A 27,838-nucleotide genomic window follows, 5' to 3' on the forward strand; every position below is an offset into this window, starting at 1 on the left:
TGCCATATTATAATTTGACATTTGGTAGGCCATTTGTTTGTCAACTATAGCTTGATACATGCAGCTTCTCTTCTGTCATAACTTGTTGTACCAGAAGACTAAATACATTGATATAATTAATGCCTTAGTAATCTAACACAGGTACAGTTGTTGGTTTCGTTTAGGAACCGGGGAGAAAATGCAATAACTCCAAAACAGTGAAAAGATTTGTCCTGTGCAAAATGTCTAAATGTCATCAGTTTGACCTGTTTTAAGGAAATGAAAAGCTGAGAAAATGAAGAAACATGATTCTGATAAGATTTCAGTTGGTCTTGGATGCATATTTTATGTGGTTGAAATACTGTCTGCTTACATAACAGTGTCAATGATACTCATTCACATTTTCTCAAGAGATGCTGACAAAAATAAATATTATATATATATGTGTGTATAAATATTATATATTCATATTTTGTTCCTGAGAAAAAAAATTACATTTGTTGTATACTTTCACTGCAAGAAATACATAATTCTCACAGGGTTGTAAAAAATAGTCTACATTATGAGATTATTATGGATAACATCAATAACACTTTTATTTGTCAAATGGCATCAATCATTATGTCAAAAGAATAAGACCCTCGATATTTATTGGAAAGGAGCAATGCAAGTTGATGAGCTTGATGCTCCTTTTAATACATATTGAGGGTCTTATTCTGGTGACATGATGATTGATGCTTGACTACCATTTGACAAATAAAAGTGTTATTGCATTTATCCATAATAATCTCATAATGTATACTATTTTATTTTTTATTTAACCTTTATTTAAAACTATTTATCTAACCTTTAACTGGCCTTGTATCTGTGAGCTGTTGGCTGGAGTAGACACATTTGCTATTTACTGCAACAGTTTTTGTGACAAAACTACTACTATGAAAATGCGATGGGAACACATTGAACTTTAGATTTGTATTCGTTAGGCCAACATGAAAACTCCGTTTTGGTCCGTCTGGTTGAAACACACCACTGGTGGTAAAATGCGCATATTTTCTTTATGCAGATTTTTGAATATTTGCATGAAAATCAGTCGCCAATTGGTTGAAAAACCTAGCTACTGTCACGTTCCCTCGAAACAGCAGAAGTTGTCAGACTTGCTGTCCGTGCTTGTGTAGACCTACCTCTCCCTTCGACTTCCGTCTACAGTCAGCTTACTTTCGGTTTACGCCCATTGGCCGTGTTCGAGAACATCAAAACGACTGCAGGGAATAGCCGACTGACTAATCGACAAATCATCTTTCATAATAAATTATTACTCATTAATATTTATAGATCGGTTGGTCACAATTTTCCCATGATACATTGCTGTTTTGATCCTCTAGTTCGTTCATATCACTGTGCGGGGTTTCGTTCGGTATGTTCAGCAACAGCGTGATCTGCTGGGATGATCCCTCCCTCCCTCTGTCACTCCACCCCACCCCAGCAGAGCAACGGAGAAAGAGGGAGGAAGTTTACAGAATTGAATTTGCTGAATCTTCTCAGTCTACTTTTTGTCTTAACTTTCATTTAGCCTCTAATCTACATTCATCGGTCTCTACTTTTATGACACCATCGCATTAACTGGTGATTTGTACACTGTCACAACTACGACCGACAGGTAAAATATTATTTTCGGATACTGTAAACTCTTTGCGAACTAAGAAAATACTATGGGTGTATTCATTCCGCCAATTCTGTTGCAAAACTGTTCTTAAATGGAAGCGAACGGAACGGGGAGTACCTACCGTCCAATATAAACGTATTGGTTTTAGTTGCAAAACGTTTTGCAACTGTTTCGCAGAATGAATACACCCCAGATTATGGTCAGTAACTGGTAGGCCTACTCTGTTTAATAATTGCGGCAGAAAAGCGCACCTTTATTGCTTGGAATGTCAAGCAACAATGTAGCGTTTGTAAAATAAATCGAAAGTCCCCATTCTTAACACCCGATAAATACAGGTTTTTCCAGGTGTGCCTCACCTGTTGTTAGCGTCGTACGAACCACCCTGTTCTCGCGAGTTTGCATTCTGTTACGCTACACGTTCCTGAAGCGAAACAGAATGTAAGCTTGCGATATCAGGATGGTTTGTAGGGGGATAATGTTGTAACAGCAAGTGATACATTTGTAATATTGTTCACAGATAGTTCACTGACTGTTTGATTTGATCAATATTGTAAACAATATCAATCCTTAACAAATACATTTGTTACGCCAATTTAAGGCCATCACTATATCCATAATTTTGTAGCCTTAACTACAAAATATTAGTCAAATGGTGAGTGAGTGGCTGCTCTATTTCACAAGACCAAAGGAAATGCAAAAAGCATGTGATTGGTGATGTGAGATTGTAATCCTCTGCTGGAGGAGTGCCAATTTCACAGCAAGATCTGGATTCTGTGTAAAACTTGATCCAGAGCTTGATCTGAAGTTAAAACTACTTGTAGCTTCGTTTGGAGAATGGGGGATCAACCAACCACAGCTATGATATTATCACACACACACACACACACACACCTATATATACGAAATATATACATATAAACACATTTTTACCTGGACAATTCTATACACAATGGAAAGAGGCCCATGCAGAGAATACTGTAAGCAATGACCATTGGAATATGGCCTTGGAGGCCACATAATGTAACATAATGTTGGATTATGGAATGTGGTTGAAATCTTAAACTGAAGCCCTCGCCAGAAAATTATAATTTCAGGGCATTTCGAAGAAGTTTCTCCATACATTCTCCTCTTTGGGGCGGCAGGTAGCCTAGTGTTTAGAGCGTTGGGCCAGTGACCTGAAAGGTTGGTAGATCGAATCCCTGAGCTGACAAGGTAAAAATCTTTAATTCTGCCCCTGAACAAGGCAGTTAACCCACTGTTCCTAGGCCATAATTGAAAATAACAATTTGTTCTTAACCGACTTGCCCAGTTAAATAAAGGTTCAATAAATTGTTATATGACGCTGTTCTAGTACTTATTCTACTACTCTTTACTCAGAGACATTCTTACCCTCTTAGAGCAGCACAAGGCTCAGCTACTGAACTCGTGCAGGCTTAAACCAGATATCCTTGGCTTTTACTATGAGGCTGACTGCTGCATTGTTAGCCTCAGATGTGGAGTCATGCCTTTTCAGATTTACTAGCTAATTGGGTTAACAGGGCTTCTGTCCATGCAGCATGTGTTAGGCCATTTGTTCCCAGAGTTTTCCCTTGTGGTCAAACAGAACAGGGCCCGGTGTTATGATACCGATGATTTGTCACCACAGATGATTTGTTTAAGTTTCTGCCGCTGTGGCTCGATGGAGTAGGTCGACAGCTACATCTAGTGGTTGCGTCAGGAACAACAGTTGTTGGCAACTAGCATTGAAGCTAAAAGGCTCTGCATGGTGAATCCAATGTCTGCATTGGCCGTGCAGCATTAATGGTGATATGGCCACTGCAGAAGTAAGGGCATTCATACTTCGCGGTGCATCAGAGAGCTGTTGCGAAGGGAGCTGTCAAGGAAGTGTGTTTGTGTTATACAGGACCTCCCACCCTCACCTACCGTCAACCAATCATGTCAACTAATCATAAATAAGAATTTGTTCTTAATAACCGACTTGCCTAGTTAAATAAAATAAAATAAGCTTTACGGAGCCCTCTGCATTGTTTCAGCATTTGAGAGGTGCACGGCGTTGTAGTACAGAGCTCAATTTGACTACGCAATTGCATTGCACCATCCATATGGCGCCTCCGACAACATTTTTAATCAAATGTCTTTTAGCCAAACCTTAACCCCTAATCTTAACCTCATTCTCCTCACTTGCTACATGAATTCACCTAACTTGCTGCGTTAGTTCTACTAACCTGCCACGTTAATTAAATCTAACCCACCACGTTATCCTAACCTGTCAAGTTAATTACCCTAACCTGCTATGTATCCTAAACAAACCATCTGTGCCGACAAATCATCAGTATCACCACACCTGTTTCTTGATAGTGATGGAATTCATGCTGACAAGTGTTTTAACGATGCATCTTTCCGACAACAGTCGAAGGTGTAACAATACATCAAGCAGAGAGAACGGTTGCTAATTGCGTCGTTGGAGCATGTGTTGATTCTGATAGGCTCGAAAGTAAGGGAGAGCTGCTTTCGGATCAGGCTACACATCATGACATGCAGTACCAGTCAAAGGATTGGACACACCTACTCATTCAAGGGGTTTTCTACATTGTAGGATGACAAAACTATGAAATAACACATATGGAATCATGTATTCAGCAAAAAAGTGTTAAACAAATCAAAATGTATTTTATATGGCCTCCCGAGTGGCGCAGTGTGCCACTAGAGCTTCTGGGTTCAAATCCAGGCACTGTCGCAGCCGGCTGCGACCGGGAGACCCATGGGGCGACGCACAATTGGCCCAGTGTCGTCCGGGTTAGGGAAGGGTTTGGCCGGCAGGGATGTTCTTGTCCCATTGTGCACTAGTGACACCTGACACGGTAGCCAGGTGCACGGTGTTTCCTCCGACACATTGGTGCAGCTGGCTTCTGGGTTAAGTGGGCATTGTGTCAAGAAGCAGTGCGGCTTGGTTGGGCTGTGTTTCGGGGGACGCACAGCTCTCGACCTTCACCTCTCCCGAGTCCGTACGGGAGTTGCAGCGATGAGACAAGACTAACTACCAATTGGATACCACGAAATTGGGGAGAAAACAGTGTAATTTAAAAAATAATAAGATATATAAGATATATTTTATATTAGAGATTCTTTGCCTTGATGACAGCTGTGCACACTCTTGGCATTCTCTCAACCAGCTTCACCTGGAATGCATTTCCAAAAGTCTTGAAGGAGTTTCCACATATGCTGAGCACTTGTTGGCTGCTTTTCCTTCACTCTGCGGTCCAACTCATCCCAAACCAACTCAATTGGGTTGAGGTCGGGTAATTGTGGAGGCCAGGTCATCTGATGCAGCACTCCATGACTCTCCTTCTTGGTCAAATGGCCCTTACACAGCCTGGAGGTGTGTTGGGTCATTGTCCTGTTGAAAAACAAATGATAGTGGAACTAAGCGCAAACCAGATGGGATGGTGTATTGCTGCAGAATGCTGTGGTAGCCATGCAGGTTAAGGGTGCCTTGAATTCTAAATAAATCACAGTCAGTGTCACCAGCAAAGCACCCTACACCATCACACCTCCTCCTCCATGCTTCACGGTGGGAACCACACATGCGGAGAACATCCGTTTACCTACTCTGTGTCTCACAAAGACGGCAGTTGGAACCAAAAATCTAAAATTTGGACTTATCAGACCAAAGGACAGATTTCCACAGGTCTAATGTCCATTGCTTGTGTTTCTTGGCCCAATCTGTTCTTCTTATTTGTGTCCTTTAGTAGTGGTTTCTTTGCAGCAATTCGACCACGAAGGCCTGCTTCACACAGTCTCCTCTGAACAGTTGATGTTGAGATGTTTGTTACTTGAACACTGTGAAGCATTTATTTGGGCTGCAATTTCTGAGGCTGGTAACTCTAATGAACTTATCCTCTGCAGCAGAGATAACTGGGTCTTCCTTTCCTGTGGTGGTCCTCATGAGAGCCAGTTTCATCATAGCGCTTGATGGTTTTTGCGACTGTACTTGAAGAAACTTTCAAGATTGGCTCACCTTCATGTCTTAAAATAATGATGGACTATCGTTTCTCTGTGCTTATTTGAGCTGTTCTTGCCATAATATGGAATTTTACCAAATAGGGCTGATCGCCCCTACCTTGTCACAACACAACTGATTGGCTCAAACGCATTGAGATGGAAAGAAATTCCAAAAATTAACTTTTAATAAGGCACACCTATTAGGGATAGGCGGGACGCAAATGCCTCCACTGGCCAATTGCCAGGGAGAATGCAGAGCGCCAGATTCAAATAAAATACTATAAAATTCAAACTTTCATTAAATCACACATGTAAGATACTCAATTAAAGCTACAATCGTTGTGAATCCAGCCAACATGTCAGATTTTAAAAATGCTTTTCGGCGAAAGCATAATAAGCTATTATCTGATAGCCTGCACCATATGCACCAGCAGTAAACAAAGGGGTTAGCATATTTCAACCCTGCAGGCGCTACACAAAACGCTGAAATAAAATATAAAACATGCATTACCTTTGACAATCTTCTTTTGTTGGCACTCCATTATGTCCCATAAACATCACAATTGGTCCTTTTGTTCGATTCATTTCGTCCATATATATCCAAAATGTCAATTTATATAGCGCGTTTGATCCAGAAAAAACAGCTTACAAAAAATGCAATGCCACTACAAAATATTTCAAAAGTTGCCTATAAACTTTGTCAAAATATTTCGAACTACTTTTGTAATACAACTTTAGGTATTTTTAAACGTTAATAATCGATCAAATTGTAGACTGGTCTTTCTGTGTTCAATACAGGAATGAAAACAAACCAGCGATACTTTTTACGTCTTGCGCAACTCTCAACAGTGTACCCAGTTCCTAGTTCAGACCTACTTCTTTATTGCACAGAGGAATAACCTCAACCAAATTCCAAAGACTGGTGACATGCAGTGGAAGCGGTAGGAACTGAAAACAGGTTCCTATGAAATATCCCTGGGCAATGACAATGCAGGGAACAGAGGAGGGAAAACATTTTTTTTTCTGAAGAGTTAGTCCTCGGGGTTTTGCCTGCTACATAAGTTGTGTTATACTCACAGACATGATTAAAACAGTTTTAGAAAACACTCTGAAGTTTCTATCCAAATATATGAATAATATGCATATCTTATATTCTTGGCATGATTAGCAGGAAGTTGAAATTGGGCACGCTATTTATCCAAAAGTGAAAATTCTGCCCCCTAGCCCCAAGAGGTTAATTAAAATGCATCCCAGGTGATGAAGCTGGTTGAGAGAATGCCAAGAGTGTGCAAAGCTGTCATCAAGGCATAGGCTGGCTACTTTGAAGAATCTCAAATATTTGTTTAACACTTTGTTGGTTACTACATGATTGCATATGTGTTATTTCATATTTTTGATGTCTTCACTATTATTCTAAAATGTAGAAAATAGTAAAAATAAAGAAAAACCCTTCAATGAGTAGGTGTGTCTGAACTTTTGACTGGTACTATATACTGAACAAAAATATAAACTCAAAATGTAAAGTGTGGTTCCAATATTTCATGAGCTCAAATAAAAGATCCCAAAAATGTTCCATATGCACAAAAAGCTTATTTCTCTATAATGTTGTGCACACATTTGCTTACATTCCTGTTAGTGAGCATTTCTCCTTTGCTAAGATAATACATCCATCCACCTGACAGGTGTAGTATATCAAGAAGTTTGATATACTGGCGTATCGCTGCAGAATGCTGTGGTAGCCATGCAGGTTAAACTCATGATCATGACACGGGTGCACCTTGTGCTGGGGAAAATAAAAGGCCACTCTGAAATGTGCAGTTTTGTCAAACAACACAATTCCCCTCAAGTTGAGGGAGCGTGCAATTGGCATGCTAACTGCAGGAATGTCCACCAGAGCTTTTAGCAGATAATTTAATGTTGTTTTCTGTACCATAAGCCACCTCCAACGTCGTTTTAGAGAATTTGACAGTACGTCCAACCACACAACCACATACCATGTGTAACAATGCCAAGTGTTATTTAGGGTAGTAGGGGGTAACTAGCCCCCTGGGGTAACAAAAAATGTCCTCCGTGTCATCACAACTTTCTGAGATATTTCAACAAAATGATTTTGTGGTAACTTGATCTATTTTTAAAACATTTAGAAAAAGTTGTAGATATATTCCAATTAAGTTAGATCTGTATATATATTTTAAATAAATATACAAGTAGGAAAGCCTTACAATAAATAATTAACTTGTTTAAAGAGAAACATTTGGATAATTTTTTAATTAAGTAGTATTAAGTTGGATGAGTGTGTTGGGGGCAACTCGCCCCTCCCCCACTAGGGGGTAACTGGCCCCTGGGGGCTAGTTACCCCTTTATGCTAATGATTTTATTTCTACCTGTCATTTAGACAACGACTAGCCCAGTTAGTGCTACTTCATGCTAAATTGCTAGCTAGCAACTTCACTAGCAGTAAATGCTAGTTAGAAAGATTAAGTTGCTAGGTGTACTAGCTAGCAACCTTACTACAGGATCGTCTGAGGTAAAATACATAAATGTTCCTACTGGTGACTGATATCTTTACAGTTAATGTAACTTTATAGCCTTTTAGCTATTTTACAGAGCATTTTATGTTATATAGCTAGATATCTACGTTTTTAAGAGAGAGCTTTTCAATTGGCATCTCCCCCCCTGTTTTCAGTCACAGGTGGGGACTGGATTAGGTGTAAGCAGTGCAGGAGGTGGGCTCATTAGTTGTGCTCCAATTTGACTGGGGATAGCTTTATTTGTGATTTACAGGTACAAATTAGAATTGTGCAATAGCAGAGAGTTCTCACATCAATTTTACACTGAGTTAGTTCATTCATTGTTATTAAATGTTACATTCCCATGTTATTATTTATATTCCACTCCAATATTATATATATTTTTTAATGAATTAAAAACAACTTGTATGTATGGGAAAGGAACAACAAATAAAGAAAAAAATGGATATGCAGGTGAGTTAAAAAGAGGGACTTTGTATCAAATCTCTTCATAGTGTGGATATTAATGCTGACATGTGCAACACCATTCCCCCCCATATTTTATTTAAATCATTATTAAAAATAGACAAGTAGACTTTAAGTATTACATTTTAAAGACTAAATGGATTTTAACAGACTTGTGTGAAACCCTATGCCATATCTATACAGAATGCAAATGGCAATAAATCAATACTAACTTTTCATAATTTTATAGTGTACAGTATATGTATACTTCAGACCATTTGTTTCCAAATATTGTATGAGAAGACTATGCCATTCTGTCTTTTTCACCATACATCACTGTTGTTCCAATTTTACAGAAGAAATGTCAATTTGTAAGTTTTGAACATTTGAAAATTGAATACAAATAAATATTTTTAAGAGGTAGGCTAATTTAGTACCCATTAAGTGCAGTCTGGACTTTTCACATATGTTATCAAATATTTGTCTGTCTTATAAAAAAACATTTGTAAGTAAAGTCAGTAAACTTCACAAGAGATTAATCTTACATTTTATCTCCACTTGTCTTACAAGAATTAGGGGGGGGGGGGCTTGCTCATTAAAGCATCTGGCCCCAGTGAAACAGTCACGGGGCAGGGCATGAAGTTGAAGTTAATGCACTTTACTGTTTGACCAAATCGTGGTTTTAGCTGCCAAAAAAATGGCACTTTTTAAGTGAGGTGACAATGTAGAATGTACTCTTTGTAAATTTATAGGGACATTTTAAAATTTTTTACGATCCATGAACATGGCTGTAATTGATGAGTCGGAGCAGGAATCTTTGTGGATGCCGCATTTGAATTTGAATGTGAGTTTGCGTGACCTCACCTCAGCCTATCAGAAAACAGGGGGTAGGGCTGCTAATTATTTGATCAGCCAAATAATCATTATCGATTAGTATAACAGAGAAATTGCATAAACATCTAAAATGAGAAACTTAACAGACCCATTTGTATATAAACAAATATTTTTGTGTGTCAATTTCAACCAACCCACCGAACTAAAAAATGGTCCAGCCCATCTGGCATTTTCCAGAATTGCCAGATGGCCAATCTGCCGCTGGAGAGACAGCTAAACCATGTGATTCTAAGTTTAGCAGGGTGTATAAAGTGACGAGTAAGGGCACAAAAATCATCTGACGACACACTTAGCTGTTCTATGAGTGGTCTAAAGCAGGTGTTAGATCACGAGCGTTTTCAAGTGCAACATTAATATAAATATTTCTGGGCAACAAACAAAAGATTTAATGATGCTCCTACAAAGGTTCTAATGATAACCTAGCCATAAAATGCTTTTGGGAAACCCGGGCAAAAACTCTTAATATCCACACTTTAAGCCTATTAAAATATAAATACAGTGTAGGCTTCATAGACCTATATATTTCAAGTTCATTAAATTAAATTTAGCTTTTGTATGCTACTTTCTGTAATTTCTGAATTGCATCTGAGGTTTACTTGTTTGGTGACCTAGGTTTTGTTTGTTAGGGCACACCGTAACAAAATGTTTTGCAATGGAAACGAAAACAAGTGTTTCTTTTTGAATGAGTCCAGGGGTGTATTTATTAGTCGGGTTCTGTTGCAAAACAGTTTGCAACGGAAACCTTTTACTCCAAACCAAAGCAGGTTGGTGGCACCTTAATTTACATGGTCTCCATGTGTTTGATGCCATTCCATTTGCTCCATTCCAGCCATTATTATGAGCCGTCTTCCCCTCAGCAGCCTCCAATGCTCCAAACTTTGAGTTCCATTTTGTTCTTAAATGGAAGTTGTAGTTCAGTCATGTCTCTCTTAAAAAAAAGTGTCTGCAAGAAGTTGGAAGGAACCATGTGGACTTCACTCCACTTTAGAGCATGAAAGAATTTGTCATTCATAGATGTGCAGCTCATGTCAAATGGCAACGCGTGGAAACCATAAAATTAAAATACACTACAACTTCCGTTTATGAACCCAGCAGCTTTTATATCATGTTGAAGAGCGTCTGGAGTAAATTATTTATGTTGCAAAACGTTTTTCAACACTATCCAACTAATGAATACACCCCTGGTAGTCCCTCCTTGTTTCATTGTTTTCTTCTGTTTGGTGCCAAATGAACACGACCCAGTTGACATGTATCCATCCACAGTCGCACAGTTAAATGATGATGATTATGATGAACTCTAGACTCTAACAGCTCACTGTCTGCCTCACTCTGCAGATCAGTGAGTATCAGCAGAAATGGAAGACGGGACTCTACTGCAGAACATGCGCCAAGCGCCCAAACCAAGTACTCCTGTGCTTGGTATGCTACCCTACATACAGTTTTCAAGCCGTGTTTTTAAACTGTGTTTTTGTGTTGTCTTATGTGTGAATGTATGGGTGTATGTGTGTGGGTGTTAGCAGTTTTTTTCATAGTTCCTCTATGCCATTATATGTGACCACATGTTTTATCTGATGCAACTGTAGTCTTATTTTCTCTGCCTGGTGTTTTGAGGTAGCTTGTGGATAAGTGGCTAGCCACTGTACACCACTGAAAGAAATAATACACACAAAAAAACTATATTTTTGGTATTTTTTTCATTAATCCACAGTAGGTACAGTTCCAAAATGTTTTGCATGTCAGGATTCAAGTTTTCAAGATATAGTCCTTTCAAAAAGCTAATTGTAACTTGCCACATCATCATGGATGCAGAAACATTGAAAGATAACTTGTGATTGTCTGCCGTGATCCTCTGTGCCTTCAGTCATATCCAAACTCATCATGACTGCCTTGCCAGTCGCCCAGATCGCAATAGGTATGTATCATATACTATTAATTACAATTATTTTTATTATCACACGCAGATGTAATGTTAGTTACACCTTTGTTTAGCCTACTTTCTGACACACATACACCTTCTTCTCCCTACTAGGTGGTATATTCCTGGAGAACTGCCCCCAGCAGCGCTATATCCCCATCTACCTGGTGGTGACGGGGGTGTTTGCCCTGGCCCTGGCTGTCCTGTCCTGCCTACCCTGCACCAGGGAGCAGGATGAGGGGGGGCAGCAGAGCCCTCTCAGCAGCCTTTGTACTGCCTGGAACTCTCTAGTGTCACTATTCCTCTTCTGCTGGTTCATAGCAGGTGAGAAAATATAATGAGAGTGGTTGTAAATGTTGTGAACAACAGTGAGATGTAAAAAGGGAAATTGCACTTACTGATTTGGCGTTGTTTTAGATTTGGTTCATTAACCTCTCTGGGATATGTGGGACGGTAAGTGTCCCACCTCGCCAACAGCCAGTGAAAGTGCAGGGCGCCAAAATTTAAAACCAACAAAAATCTCATAATTAAAATTAAAGTATTTTACACCATTTTAAAGATAGAATTCTCGTTAACACAGCCAAAGTGTCTGATTTAAAAAATGCTTTACAGCGAAGGCACCACAAACTATTATGTTAGGTCACCACTAACTCACAGATAAACATTTTCCAGTCAAAGAGAGGAGTCACAAAAAGCACAAATAGAGATAAAATGAATCACTAACCTTTGATGATCTTCATCAGATGACACTCATAGGACTTCATGTCATACAATACATGTATGTTTTGTTCGATAATGTGCAAAATCTCAGTTTACATTGGCGCGTTACGTGCAGTAATGTTTTGATTCCAAAACATCCGGTGATTTTGCAGAAATACTCATAATAAACATTGATAAAATATACAAGTGTTATTCACATAATTAAAGATAGACTTCTCCTTAATGCAACCGCTGTGTCAGATTTTAAAAAAACTTTACGGAAAAAGCATAATCTGAGAACGGCGCTCAGAGCCCAATCCAGCCAAAGAAATATCCGCCATTTTGGAGTCAACAGAAGTTAGAAATAACACTATAAATATTCACTTACCTTCACTGATTTGTTCCATAAAGTTCCATAATTTATATCCAAATAGCCACTTGTTGTTAGCGTGTTCAGCCCAGTAATCCATCTTCATGAGACGCAAGCACTTCGTCCAGACAAAAACTCAAAAAGTTCCGTTACAGGTTGTAGAAACAAATGAAACGATGTATGGAATCAATCTTTAGGATGTTTTTAACATAAAACATCAATAATGTTCCAACCAGAGAATTCCTATGTCTGAAGAAAAGCACTGCAACGAGAGCTAACTCTGTCGGGAGCGCGCATCACGAGCCTGAGACACTCTGCCAGACCACTGACTCAAACAGGTCTCATGAGCCCCTCCTTTATAGTAGAATCCTCAAACCAGTTTCCAAAGACGATTGACATCTAGTGGAAGCCGTAGGAAGTGCAACTTGACTCCATAGACACGGTGTATTTGGTAGGCCAAGCTTTGAAAAACTACAAACTTCAGATTTCCCACTTCCTGGTTGGATTTTTCTCAGGTTTTCACCTGCCATATGAGTTCTGTTATACTCACAGACGTCATTCAAATCATTCAAACAGTTTTAGAAACTTCCAAGTGTTTTCTATCCAATACTAATAATAATATGCATATATTAGCATCTGGGACAGAGTAGTAGGCAGTTCACTCTGGGCACGTTATTCATCCAAAAGTGAAAATGCTGCCCCCTATCCCAAAAAGGTTAATGCAACCGCTGTGTCAGATTTCAAAAGAACTTTACGGAGAAAGCAAACCATGCAATAACCTGAGAACAGCGTAAAGACAACAAAGCAGCCAAAAAGATATCCTCCATATTGGGTAGTCAACACTTACCTTTGACGATCTTCATCAGAATGCACTCCCAGGAATCGCAGTTCCACAATAAATGTTTGTTTTGTTCGATTATGTCCAAATAGCTTCTTTTGTTAGGGTGTTTGGTAAACAAATTCAAAAGCGCGTTCAGGTCCAGCCGAACTTCGGACGAAAAGTTCAAAAAGTTCTGTTACAGCCCGTAGAAACTTGTCAAACAATGTATGGAATCAATCTTTAGGATGTTTTTAACATACATCTTCAGTAATATTCCAACCGGAGAATTCCTTTGTCTTCAGAAAAGCAAAGGAACGGGAGATACCTCTCATGTAAAATGCATGTGACTGCTGACAGACCTCTGACTCATTCCTTTCTCATTCGGTCCCACTTCACAGTAGAAGCCTCAAACAACATTCTAAAGACTGTTGACATCTAGTGGAAGCCGTAGGAAGTGCAACATAACCAATATCCCACTGTATCTACAATAGGGGCTGGGTTAAAAAACGACAAGCATTATATTTCCCACTTCCTGATTGGATTTTTCTCAGGTTTTCGCCTGCCATATGAGTTCTGTTATACTCACAGACATCATTCAAACAGTTTTAGAAACTTCAGATTGTTTTCTATCCAATACTACTAATAATATGCATATATTAGCATCCGGGACAGAGTAGCAGGCAGTTTACTCTGGGCACCTTATTCATCCAAGCTACTCAATACTGCCCCCCTGTCACCAATAAGTTAAGAAATGCTAGCGGCCATGACTGAGTAAAAAAGTATCTATTATATTGACAAGAAAGTCGCGTGACCACTCTAACAATGAAAATACATGTCCTCAATGATTGAAGGCAGGGGGGCAGTGAGGGGGCAGATAGTTGCCGGAATACCTGGTGCATCCACTTATATCACGATGTGGTAACATTGGTAACAGCCTAAACATTATTAAACTTCTATCTGATCAAATAAGCCTGATGTAATTTGACACTCTCTCATAGATCTCCATACAGAAAAGGTCTCATCTCACACAGACAGATTTTTAGGTGGAGTAAATCCTCTCGCTTTGCCTCTTCCTATCTGACTGAATTCAAACGGGAGTTGGTTTCGAGGTGTGGCTTGAGATGGGATTACTCCGTCAAAAATCTGTCCATTTGAGATAAGCCCTTTCCTTTCCAAAGCAAAAACAGATGAAGAAAAACTGAAATATCACATTTATGTAAATATTCAGACCCTTTACTCAGGAATTTGTTGAAGTACCTTTGGCAGTGATTACAGCCTTGAGATTTCTTGCGTATAAAGCTACAAGCTTGGCACACCTGTATTTGGGGAGTTTCTCCCATTCTTCTCGACAGATCCTCTTAAGTTCTGTCTGGGCTGGGGACCGTCACTGCACAGGTATTTTCAGGTCTCTCCAACTATGTTCGATCGTGTTCAAGTCCGGGCTCTGGCTTGGCCACTCAAGGACATTCAGAGACTTGTGCCTAAGCCACTCCTGCTTTGCCCTGCCTGTGTGCTTAGGGTCATTGCCCTGTTGGAAGGTGAACCTTTGCCCCCGTTTGAGGTCCTGAGCGCTCTGGAGCAGGTTTTCATCAAGGATCTTTCTGTACTTTGCTCTGTTCATCTTTCCCTCGATCCTGACTAGTTTCCCAGTCCCTAATGCTGAAAAACATCCCCACAGCATGATGGTGCCACCACCATGCTTCACTGTGCCAGGTTTACTCCAGATATGAGGTTTGGCATTCTGGCTAAAGAGTTCAGTCTTGGTTTCATCATACCAGAGAATCTTGTTTCTCATGGTCTGATAGTCTTTAGGTACCTTTTGGCAAACTCAAAGTAGCTTGTCATGTGCCTTTTACTTGCCACCCTGCCGTCTGGCCACCCTACCATAAAGGCCTGATTGGTGGAGTGCTGCAGAGATGGTTGTCCTTCTTTAAGTTTCTCCCAGAAGAACTTGGTCACCTCCCTGTCCATGGTCCTTTTCCCCCGATTGCTCAGTTTGGCTGGGTGTCCAGCTCTAGGAAGGGTCTTGATGGTTCCAAATATCTTCCATTTAAGAATGATGGAGACCGTCTCCAGGGTGGCGCAGTGGTTAAGAGCGCTGTACTGCAGCGCTAGCTGTGCCATCAGAGACTCTGGGTTCGCACCCAGGCTCTGTCGTAACTGGCCGTGACCGGGAGGCCCGTGGGGCCATGCACAATTGGCCTAGCGTCGTCCGGGAGGGCTAGGCCGGTAGGGATGTCCTTGTCTTATCGCGCACCAGCGACTCCTGTGGGGGCCGGGCGCAGTGCGCGCTAACCAAGGTTGCCAGGTGTTTCCTGGCTTCCGCATGCCTTTCAACCTTTGTCTCTCCCGAGCCCGTATGGAGTTGTTGCGATGAGACAAGATAGTAGCTACTAAAACAATTGGATATGACAAAATTGGGGAGAAAAGGGGGTAAAAAAAAAAGAATGATGTGTCCTTGGCACCTTCAATTTCATGAGGTAGTCAACTGGAATGCATAGTTTTTATGTCTTCACTATTATTCTACAATGTAGAAAATAGTAAAAGTAGGTGTGTCCAAACTTTTGACTGGTACTTTATGTAGATAAAGTCTTTGTTTTTTATTTTGAATAACTTTGCAAAAATTTCTAAAAACCCGTTTTCACTTTGTCAATATGGGGTATTATGTGTTGATTTGATTTGAAAAAATCTATTTTAGAATAAGGCTGTAACACAACAGAATGTGCAAAAAATCACGGGGTCTAAATACTTTCCAAGGAAGGACTGTAAGGGTTTTCCTCCTCTTCATCTGAGGAGGAGTAAGGATCGGACCAAAGCGCAGCGTGGTAAGTGTTCATGATGGATTTTTAATTGAAACGAACTGAACACTGAAATTCAAAACAATAAATGATGTGAACATGAACGAAAACCGAAACAGTACCGTGTGGCCCAAACACTCACACGGAAACAAACACCCACAAACTAAAAGTAAAACCCAGGCTACCTAAGTATGATTCTCAATCAGAGACAACTAACGACACCTGCCTCTGATTGAGAACCATACTAGGCCGAACACAAAAACCAACATAGAAAAACAAACAGACTGCCCACCCCAACTCACACCTTGACCATACTAAAACAAAGAATAAAATAACAGAACTATGGTCAGAACGTGACAAGGACCAAGTATTCCAAGTCACAAGCCTCTGAGGATCAATGAGGTAACTGGGAGGCTCCAATCCTGGACTCTGACCCTCTCCCTTGCCATATTACCGACACATCGGCAGTCTTGACTGCAGTAAAATTCCACGTGACCATTGAGTCACGGTAATCTCCTCTTATGCACTCTGGACATGAGTTGGTACTACCAAACTTGGTAACGATCATCAGGTCCTAAAGGCCTGGTACTCAGGGCTCTATTGTCCCTCCATCAGGTCCTAATGGGCTGGTACTCAGGGCTCTATTGTCCCTCCATCAGGTCGCTAATGGCCTGGTACTCAGAGCTCTATTGTCCCTCCATCAGGTCCTGTGTGATGAATTTGAAGAGAGAAGTTCAACAGGTTTAAACTGAGTGGAAAACGTGGATATTGTGGATATTGTTTCAAAGCCAAACACAACAAAATGGACAGCACTTTCTCAGGTGATGATTAATTCAAAACACCCATATGTATATTAGAGCTTATGCATGCGCATAGGCCTTTGTATGAGCCCAAGCAATAAAAAAAAACGGAATTAAAATAATGAGTGTGCTGTTATGCAAAAAAGCCTACTGCATATTACGCATGCATTTCAAAACATAATTTATGATATCTTTGGTACATAATTGTTCTAGCCCAGTGGTTCCCAAAGTTTTTATAGTCCCGTACCCCTTCAAACATTCAACCTCCAGCTGCGTACCCCCTCTAGCACCAGGGTCAGCGTACTCTACTTTTTTTTGCCATCATTGTAAGCCTGCCACACACATACTATACGATACATTTATTAAACATAAGAATGAGTGTGAGTTTGTCTCACAACCCGGCTCATGGGAAGTGATAAAGAGCTCTTATAAGACCAGGGCACAAATAATAATATGAAGCACTCTTGTTCAGATATCGATAAATGGACTGGAGGCAGGGCATGAAAGGGATAATGAATTCAGTTGTTTGTGTCATCCGTTTTAGAAAATGACCTGCTTAATTGCGCACCCAACTCACTCAGGTGCTTCGCTATATCACATTTGACATTTGTCCGTAAGCTTGAGTTCATTTGCACACAAAAAATCATACAATGATGGAAAGACCTGTGTTGTCCTTGTTAATGCAGACAGAGAAGAGCTCCAACTTCTTAATCATAGCCTCAATTTAGTCCCGCACATTGAATATAGCTGAAGAGTCCCTATAATCCTAGATTCAGAATATTAGGCGAGAAAAAACATCACCCAGATAGGCCAGTCGTGTGCGAAACTCGTCATCATGAAAGCGGTCAGATAAGTGAAAATTATGGTCAGTAAAGAAAACTTTAGGCTCGTCTCTCAATTCTAAAAGACGTGTCAATACTTTGCCCCTTGATAACCAGCAAAAGCGTTACATGTTCGCTGCCCATATAATTGCATAGCGCAGAAAATACATAAGAATTCAGGGGCCTTGCTTTAACATAGTTAACCATTTTCACTGTAGTGTCCATAATGTTTTTCAAGCTGTCAGGCATTCCCTTGGCAGCAAGAGCCTCTCGGTGGATGCTGCAGTGTACCCAAGTGGAGTTGGGAGCAACTGCTTGCACGCGCGCTACCACTCCACTATGTCTCCCTGTCATGGCTTTTGCGCCATCAGTACAGATACCAACACATCTTGACCACCAAAGTTAATTTGATGTCACAAAGCTGTCCAGTACTTAAAAAATATCCTCACCTGTTGTCCTGGTTTCCAGAAGAGGATGTCTTCCTTAATTGACCCCCCATAAATGTTAACGGACACATACCAGGAGCTGTGCCAGGCCCGCCACGACTGTTGACTAATCCAGCAGTAATGCATAGAATTCACTGGCTTGTATGCAAAGCAGTAATTATTTCAAAACATCTCCTGCCATTTATCATGAAACAGTGTTGTTTAATGAAGGCATTGCCTGTATATATTTTTTTGCCTTTTCCCCCAGCATTGTCCCAGCCATATCCGCAGCAGCAGGAAGAATGAAGTCCTCCACAATAGTATGGGGCTTGCCTGTCTTAGCCACTCGGTAGCTCACCATATAAGACGCTTCTAGCCACTTCTTCTTAATGGTATCTGTTGCTTTTATACATTTCTTACTACTCGAAAGCGTCTTGGTTCTTCCACAAAATACTCCCGTAGCTTATTTCTCAAAGTCTGTGCAAGAGTGAAGGTTTCATATAACTCACTGTGGCTGAGGAAAGGCACTACTCCCAATATAAGTGAAGCCCAAATCAATGTAGTTCTCATCATATTGGCGCCTCTTCGATGGTCCAACGTCTGTTGTTCGGTGCTTTCCCGGTTCAGGGGGCAGTTGCTCTTCGGCTGCATCAGATTCACAACTGTCTGTGTCCATGCTAGCTGGGCTAACAACAAATGTAGAATTACTGATGCAAGCAATGGATGTGCTCGTGGAAGCAGAACAACTTGTGTCGTTGACAGGTGCAGGTGTAGTACTGCTGGTAGTAGCAGTACTGCCAGTAGAGCTGGTATGGTTTCCCAAATGAAATACTGGGTAGCTGCAGGAACATTGTCAGAGAGCTCATGGCATACAGAGTTTGGGCTGAATATTGCCTGTCGCGCAGAGAGAGACTGCATGCTCCTCAAACAGTGGTTGATGTGTGGACTGAAATAACTGGAGTAGCCTACCCCACATGAGTGGAAAACCAACTGGAGGGAAAGTGGACTTCACTATTCAAGTGCATACTGATGACATGTATTTTTACCCCCTGTCCCTGCCCATTTGATAATGGGCCATTCTAAATCTACACTCATTTGACATATTAGTAAAGACAAGATTAAATTGAGAATAGTGATTGGTGAAAATATGATCACTTGATGACATAACAGCCTGTGCAGATTGAGGCTAGGAACAGAGTGTAAGATTTTTATTTTACTTTCTCAAATCATCAGTAGCCTAAAGTCATATCATGCAGCACATACAGTGGGGCAAAAAAGTATTTAGTCAGCCACCAATTGTGCAAGTTATCCCACTTAAAAAGATGAGAGAGAGACAATCACATTGTAGGATTTTTAATGAATTTATTTGCAAATTATGGTGGAAAATAACTATTTGGTCACCTACAAACAAGCAAGCAAGCACTAGGGAGCCAGACCCACCAAATCAGATTGAGCAAAAACAGAAAAAGAATACATTATTAATATTACAAAAATAGTCCACAGTACCCCCCAAAAAAAAGAATATATATATTAATTTATATTTTTCTCAGACCTCCTAAATGGTTTCCTAATGTGTTTTAAGCATTGTTGTGGACTTAGAAGATCACATGTTTGTTTTTCTATTAAGAAAGTGTGGAAAACTAATAAAAACCATGGTAAAACATATCATTTTCACCCATGGGGCCTTTCCTTCGCTGGGCAGGCCGTTTGGGATTTTTTTTGCGTGTAAACTTTTAGTATGCACCTCTACACAACTGCATAGGGCCGATGGAAAGACAGCAGTCACACACAGCGTGATGTTAAAGGATAAGCAGTTCATTCACTTAGACATACACTACCGGTCCAAAGGTTTTTCTTTTTTTACTATTATCTACGTTGTAGAATAATAGTGAAGACATCAAAACTATAAAACAACACATATGGAATCATGTAGTAACCAAATGAATGGAAGCAAGTCCCCGCAGCAATGTTCCAACATCAAGTCTTTCCCTAGAATTAAGACATTCAAGAGTTCCCATCCCTGCAAGTTAAAAAGCCATACAATTAAAATTCTTCAAAATGATAAGCTTCAGTTTGCTCCATATGTCTGGTTTCACATTTGTCTCCAGCGATTATAATGTAAAATATATCTTTAAACGGTGTCTTGTATACAATTCCCTTCCAAGTGGATGACTAATTTACCTAGCTCTTATCAATACAGTGCATGGAGAATGGTGTTATTTATATCTGGAAAAATACATTAGATGCTTTTTCCATGGTTTCCTTAAGCTTAAAGCTTTTGGGGTGGCAGGTAGCCTAGTGGCTAGAGCATTGGCCCAGTAACCGTAAGGTTGCTGGATCGAATCCCCGAGCTGACAAGGTAAAAATCTGTAATTCTGCCCCTGAACAAGGCAGTTAACCCACTGTTCCTAGGCCATCATTGTAAATAGGGAGGATATAACAAGTAACATAATTAAGGAAAGCACATGAACTTTATTAATCAGATCCTTAACGCAAATGTTATGAAGGGGCAGGGACAAATAGGGAGTTAATCGCATTACTCAATGATTCAAGCAATAGCAAATCGGTAGAAGCATGCACAGTAATTAAGGGCATTCGGCACACCTGTGACAACTACATAAAGATTTTGGGAGGATTAAACTAGCAGAGATCAGAGTATGTTGTTGTTTGACCAAATCTGAACATATAAAGCCAGTCTCCTCCCTGGACTAAGAAGCACTGTCAATGAAGACTCTCTTTTTAAGCATGTTTTTCTAGTCAAGGACTTGTGCCCAGGAACCCACAAAACCAGCCCATAATGTATTCAAAAGGGTTATCACCCTTCCCTTCTATTTCTTCACCCACCCTTCTATCTCTCCATCTCCAGGCAACGTGTGGATCTACTCTATATTCCCTGCAAACTATAATGAAGAAGAAGCTCTCCACTGCAACAAAACCCTGTATCTGTTTGCCTTCTGGACCACCACCCTGGTATATATCTTTCTGGGCATGCTCATGGTTGGGGGCTGCTGTGTGCTTGTCTGCATGTGTCTGTGTGGTGGAAGGGGGCTCGGCTCGAACAATGCCGACGTCTGAGGGGGAGGCGAAGGTTGCATATCTGGGTTCAAATATTTGTTTTCTTGCAAATGCTTTAGTTGTGCTTAATTGAGCTTGCCTGACACATTGGAACCAATGTAATGGTCCCAGAAGTACAACCCCTACCCATCTGGCACTCCAGTCTGCTAAATCAAACACTGAAAAGTATTTCAAGAAAACAATCCTATTTGAACCCAGGTCTATTGGGTGGGGAGGGCATGGGGATCAGGGCTCTGTTCAGGAGGGAGTTGTGTTTCGGAACATTCAGATATATTTTGTAGAACAGACAGTTGGATTGTGTGTCATGTTTGACACGGAAGCATTTGTTTAATTCCTTGAATTTCTTCTATATGCACTGTTTTGAACATTAAATGTCATTGAATACACCTCTGTTGGGTGGGGAGTGGTCCTATTCAGGTCCTGGTGCTCAAGGAGGGTTCAACACACACTGCACTAGCATTGTGAAAAATTATTATCCATACTACCATGCCTTCTAACCTTTTGTACTCACAACCTGTCTGTATGTGTGTCAAATAATCGGCTTCATATTACCAAATGTACATTGTTAAACGCTAATCTTTCTGTAATCTCTTTCTGGTCTATTCTTTACTCTGTATATTCCAGCATAAATAAATGTAATCCATAATGTAATGGCGCCTCCACATGAATACGACTGTCGAGAGGAGAATTTCACCCCGTGGGCGTAATGTACTGAGAATAAAGTGACAGTTGTCTTTCTCAGTGTGCTAAAATAAGATGTGTCTGGATGTGCCTCTGCCTTTTCATTCTGAGGAAAAATAGTCTATTTGAAAGAAATGTTTGCGATGCAAGTTGTTTTCCTGTGTAACGTAATGCTTTTGTGTGTTGATTAATAGAAACATTTGTTGACTGAGTAGTAGATTTAATATATCATGCATGTCATTTGTTCAACAATACAAAATCACACTTTTAGCAAATAAACATATTCAACCGCTCTAGTAATTGCAGGTCATACACAGCTTACTTTAGCATATTAGATGTATAGTACCAGTCAAAAGATTGGACACACCTACTCATTCAAGGGTTTTTCTTTATTTTTACTATTTTCTACATTGTAGAATAATAGGGAAGACATCAACTATGAAATAACACATATGGAATCATGTAGTAACCAAAAAAGTGTTAATTAAATAAATCAAAATATATTTTAGATTTGAGATTCTTCAAAGTAACCACCCTCTGCCTTGACAGCTTTTCACACTCTTCAAATCACATTTTATTGGTCACCCGCACATGTTTAGCAGATGTAGCAAAATGCTTGTGTTTCTAGCTCCAACAGTGCAGCAATATCTAAGAAGTAATATCTAACCATCTAACCAACAATACACTGTGGCTCAGTTGGTAGAGCATGGCGCTTGTAACGCCAGGGTAGTGGGTTCGATTCCCGGAACCACCCATACGTAGAATGTATGCACACATGACTGTAAGTCGCTTTGGATAAAAGCGTCAGCTAAATGGCATATATTATTATTATTATTATTATAATGTAATTAAGAATATATAAATATTTGGGTCTAGCAGTGTCAGAGCGGCATAGACTAAGATAGAATACAGTATATACATATGAGATGAGTAATGCAAAATATCTAAACATTATTAAAGTGGCCAGTGATTTCAAGTCTACGTATATAGGCAGCAGCCTCTAATGTGAGAGGTTGTGATGGCTATTTAGTGATGGCTATTTAACAGTCAGATGAAACTGCTTTTCAGTCTCTGTCCCAGCTTTGATGCACCTGTACTGACCTTGCCTTCTGGATGATAGCGGGATGAACAGGCAGTGGCTCGGATGGTTGTTGTCCTTTAATCATCTTTTAGACTTCCTATGACATCGGGTGCTATAGATGTCCTGGAGGGCAGGTAGTTTGCCCCCAGTGATGCGTTGGAGAACCCTGCGTATGTGGGCGGTGCAGTTGCCATACCAGGCGGTGTATGCCGAGGAACTTGAAGCTTTCCACCTTCTCCACTGTGGTCTTGTCGATGTGGATCGAGGGATGCTCCCTCTGCTGTTTCCTGAAGTCCACAATCATCTGCTTTGTTGATATTGAGTGAGATGTTATTTTCCTGGCACCACACTCCCAGAGCCCTCACCCTGTAGGCTGTCTCATCATTGTTGGTAATCAGGCCTACTACTGTTGTGTCGTCTGCAAACGTGATGATTGAGTTGGGGGAGTTCGTGGCCACCCAGTCAAGTAGTACAGGAGGGGGCTGAGCATTCACCCTTGTGGGGCCACAATGTTGAGGATAAGCGAAGTGGAGGTGTTGTTTCCTACCTTCACCACCTAGGGGCGGTCAGGAAGTCCAGGACCCAGCACAGGACGGGGTGACATCAGTGAGAGCCCACAGTTCTTGGTAGCGGGCCTCGTTGGTGGCACTGTGTTATCCTCAAAGCTGGCGAAGACCTTGTTGAGCTTGTCCGGAAGCAAGACGTCGATGTCCGTGATGTGGCTGGTTTTCCTTTTGCAGTCCGTGATTGTCTGTAGACCCTGCCACATACGTATCGTGTCTGAGCCGTTGAATTGCGACTCCACTTTTTCTCTATACTGACCTTTTGCCTGTTTGATTGCCTTATGGTGTTACACGGAGATGAACAGGTGAACCCAAGAGCAGACGCAGACGAGGAGACACGGATGAGGTAATCAAGGTATTTATTGAAACACAGGGGAAAGATGTAGTGCAGGCCAACGGAAGCTCAGGCGGGTTGCAGGAAAACAGGTGCGGAGGCTGAGGCACGAGCGAGAGGTGTTGGGACAGGGTAAGCAGGTCCGGAGGGGAATCCAAGGGAGCAGTAGAGTGGGGTATCCAGGACAGAGTAGCAGGACTGACGAGACGTGGGACTGGAGACAGGGCTGGGCCGGGCTGAGTATTTGTTGGTATTGATTATGGAACAGATTGCAGCTAGTGGGGATATACACACACACACAGAGAGGAAAAGAGCACTGGGGGAGTGGTGGCAGGTCAAGGAGCCACAGGATGAGCAGTAGAGGGTGTGACAAGAGCAAATGTAACAGTACCCCCACCCCCCCAAAGAACGCGCTCTCTTCCACACGCTTGGAAACACTACAGCCAAAATGGGAGCCACCTAGAAAAACTACAATTTCTGGCTCATTTATCCAAAAACCAGCCTGAAACTCTTTCTAAAGACTGTTGACATCTAGTGGAAGCTGCATAGGAACTGCAATCTGGGAGGATTTCGCCTTATAATAAAAGTGACAGCCATTGAAAACAGTGGTAGGCGGAATGTTTTTTTTGGGATGGTTTGTCCTTAGGGTTTTGCCTGCCATATAAGTTATGTTATACTCACAGACATAAATTTAACAGTTTTAGAAACTTTTCTAACCAAATCTACCAATTACATGCATATCCTAGCTTCTGGGCCTGAGTAACAGGCAGTTTACTTTGGGCATGCTTTTCATCCAGACGTGAAAGTACTGCCCCCTACCCAAGAGGTTAATCAGGGATAAATGTAAGGTATGGTGGATCTTGAGAGAGAGACTGGGAGTTTCAGGTGCACAGCAGAGGGGTTAATGACATGATCAATCTCAAAGGAACCAATAAATCGGGGGGAAAGTTTCCTGGAAGCCACCTTCAAAGGCAAGTCCTTCGATGAGAGCCATACTGTAGAAAAGGCCCATGGAGTTGGTGGAATAATCCTTTAATTCATTGCCATTTACTCAGCTGGGCCAGGGACGCTTTAACCTCTTGATACTCTATGGGCAGTATTTCATTTTTGGATAAAAAGACGTGCCCGTTTTAAGCGCAATATTTTGTCACAAAAAGATGCTTGACTATGCATAGAATTGATAGCTTTGGAAAGAAAACACTCTGACGTTTCCAGAACTGCAAAGATATTCACTGTGAGTACCCTAGAACAGAAGCTTCAGGCAAAACCAAGATGAAACTGCAACCAGGAAATGAACAGGATTTCTGAGGCTCTGTTTTTCATTATCTCCTTATATGGCTTTGAATGCGACAGGAATGAGCCTGCCCTTTCTATCATTTCCCCAAGGGGTCTGCAGCATTGTGACGTATTTGCAGGCATATCATTGGAAGATTGACCATAAGAGACTACATTTGCCAAGTGTCCGCACGGTGTCCTGCGTGGAAATTGGTGCGCAAAACTCAGCTGCTGGTATTTTTCCATGGGATTCTGAGACGAAAGCATGCTTCCACGAACGGCATATCAATGAAGAGATATGTGACAAAACACCTTGAGGATTGATTCAAACAACTGTTGCCATGTTTCGGTCGATATTATGGAGTTAATTCGGAAAAAAGTTAGACGTTTTGGTCACTGAATTTTCGGTTCGTTTTGGTAGCCAAATGTGATGTACAAAACGGAGCGATTTGTCCTACACAAAGAATCTTTCAGGAAAAACTGGACATCTGCTATGTAACGGAGAGTCTCCTCATTGAAAACATTCAAAGTTCTTCAAAGGTAAATTATTTTATTTGATTGCTTTTCTGTTTTTTGTGAAAATGTTGCGTGCTAAATACTACGCTAAATGGTATGCTAGCTATCAATACTCTTACACAAATGATTGATTTTCTATGGTTCAAAAGCATATTTTGAAAATCTGAGATGACAGTGTTGTTAAGAAAAGGCTAAGCTTTAGAACAGGCATATTTATTTCATTTCATTTGCGATTCTTAGAAATCATTAACGCTGCGTTATGGTAATGAGCCTGAGGGTGTAGTCACGATACCGGATCCGGGGTGGCTAAGATCAAGAGGTTAATTAGGTCAGGTGGAAATGTCTGACAGATCACAACTCCATAAAAGGAGGAAATTGCCATCGCCTGATCTCGCTGCTTTCTCTTCCTTAACTTCTTGCGTCGAGCCAACCCGGATCCGGGATCATGACTACAGCCTCAAGCCCATTACCATAACGCAACGTTAACTATTCATGAAAATCGCAAATGAAATGAAATCAATATGCTAGCTCTCATGCTTAGCCTTTTGTGAACAACACTGTCATCTCAGATTTTCAAAAATATGCTTCTCTACCATAGCAAACTAGCATTTAGTGTTAGCATTTAGCATTAGCATTTAGCGTAAGCATTAGCAGGCAACATTTTCACAAAAAACAGCAAAAACATTCAATAAATCATTTACCTTTGAAAACTTCGGATGTTTTCAATGAGGAGACTCTCAGTTAGATAGCAAATGTTCAGTTTTTCCTGAAAGATTTTTTGTGCAGGAGAAATCGGTCCGTTTGGTACGTTTGGCTACCAAAAAAAAAACGAAAATTCAGTTATCCAAACGCCAAACTTTTTTCCAAATTAACTCCATAATATCGACTGAAACATGGCAAACGTTGTTTAGAACCAATCCTCAAGGTGTTTTTCACATATCTCTTCAATGATGTATCGTTCCTGGAAGTATCCTTCTCTCCTTCTGTATCGCAAGGTAAAATTAATGTCACTGGGAATTACGCACCAATTTAGACAAAGGCCACCGGACGGCCCCCTGGCAAATGTAGTCTCTTATGGCCAATCTTCCAATGATATGCCTACAAATACGCCACAATGCTGCAGACATCTTGGATGAACGGCAGAGCGCATAAGCTCGTTCACAGCATATTCACAGCCATATAAGGAGACGTTAGTAAACACAGCGTCAAAAATCCTCTTCATTTCCTGTTTGAAGTTTCATCTTGGTTTCGCCTGTAGCATTAGTTCTGGGGCACTCACAGATAATATATTTGCAGTTTTGGAAACGTCAGAGTTTTGTCTTTCCAAGGCTGTCAATTCCATGCATAGTCGAGCATCTTTTCGTGACAAAATATTGCGCTTAAAACGGGCACGTCTTTTTATCCAATAATGACATAGCGCCCCCATAGGTTGAAAAGGTTAACTCCATCTGATCCAGAAGTTCTGTGTGTCCATGAATCCACGTAAGTCCACTGACTCTGTTACCTTTCATCTGAACTATCTGTTGCGATCCGGAGATGGGCCATCAGTTATTGTTAATAGTTATTACCGCGGAGCGCGGCGTGGAGCGCAGCTTCAAACATATTGTGTAATGTGAATTGTCAATGATCACGGCCCTACGGCTCCTCATAGGCCAATTATGCAATCGATATGGTTCATGTGTATTGAAATTAATTATATGTACACATGAAGACAATTTAAAGAGTGAAATGAGAAACGTCATTGTTTGCTAACTGATTGACTTGATTGATCATGGGAATTATAGATTGTATCACCATTCACTGTTTGCATTCTTTCATGATTTATGAGTCTAAATGACTCGTGGATGATTACTATTGACTTAATGAACTGGACTGTTGAATTCCCTAAATTATGTTAATAATGAATGATATGATTTGATATTTGATTATGAATTTGATTGGATACATGTTAATTGTTTCCTTTGTGATGCAGCACAGACTACTCAGTAAATATACCACTTTATGGTTAAAGGAATTCCTGCCTCAGTCTCATCCATTCCTCTGTCACCTGACACGTGACCACCTGTTCACCTTCACTGTCAGTCATCCTACCTGTCCAACTACCCACACAGATTCCACTAATCTTTCACATACCTTTTGGCCTGCAGTGTAG

General features: G+C 40.7%; 1 protein-coding gene across 1 annotated transcript; it reads left to right on the top strand.

Moving 5' to 3' along the window:
* The first annotated feature begins 1,436 nt into the window (after nucleotides 1-1,436).
* On the top strand, nucleotides 1,437-22,213 carry LOC118366086 (transmembrane protein 272-like). Its single transcript, XM_035748447.2, has 5 exons — nucleotides 1,437-1,636; nucleotides 10,849-10,932; nucleotides 11,375-11,425; nucleotides 11,543-11,752; nucleotides 21,028-22,213. The coding sequence occupies exons 2-5, from the start codon at nucleotides 10,869-10,871 to the stop codon at nucleotides 21,234-21,236; spliced, it is 534 nt and encodes a 177-aa protein (XP_035604340.1). The 5' UTR covers nucleotides 1,437-1,636; nucleotides 10,849-10,868; the 3' UTR covers nucleotides 21,237-22,213.
* Nucleotides 22,214-27,838: the final 5,625 nt, after the last annotated feature.

Source organism: Oncorhynchus keta, chromosome 33, assembly GCF_023373465.1.
Source record: "Oncorhynchus keta strain PuntledgeMale-10-30-2019 chromosome 33, Oket_V2, whole genome shotgun sequence".
NCBI classification, from domain to species: Eukaryota; Metazoa; Chordata; class Actinopteri; order Salmoniformes; family Salmonidae; genus Oncorhynchus; species Oncorhynchus keta.

Coding starts and splice junctions, on each gene's coding strand:
- LOC118366086 (XM_035748447.2), top strand. CDS start 10,869: ATGGAAGACGGGACTCTACTGCAGAACATGCGCCAAGCGCCCAAACCA. Junction 10,933..11,374: donor ACCAAGTACTCCTGTGCTTG/GTATGCTACCCT, acceptor CTGTGCCTTCAG/TCATATCCAAACTCATCATG. Junction 11,426..11,542: donor AGTCGCCCAGATCGCAATAG/GTATGTATCATA, acceptor TCTCCCTACTAG/GTGGTATATTCCTGGAGAAC.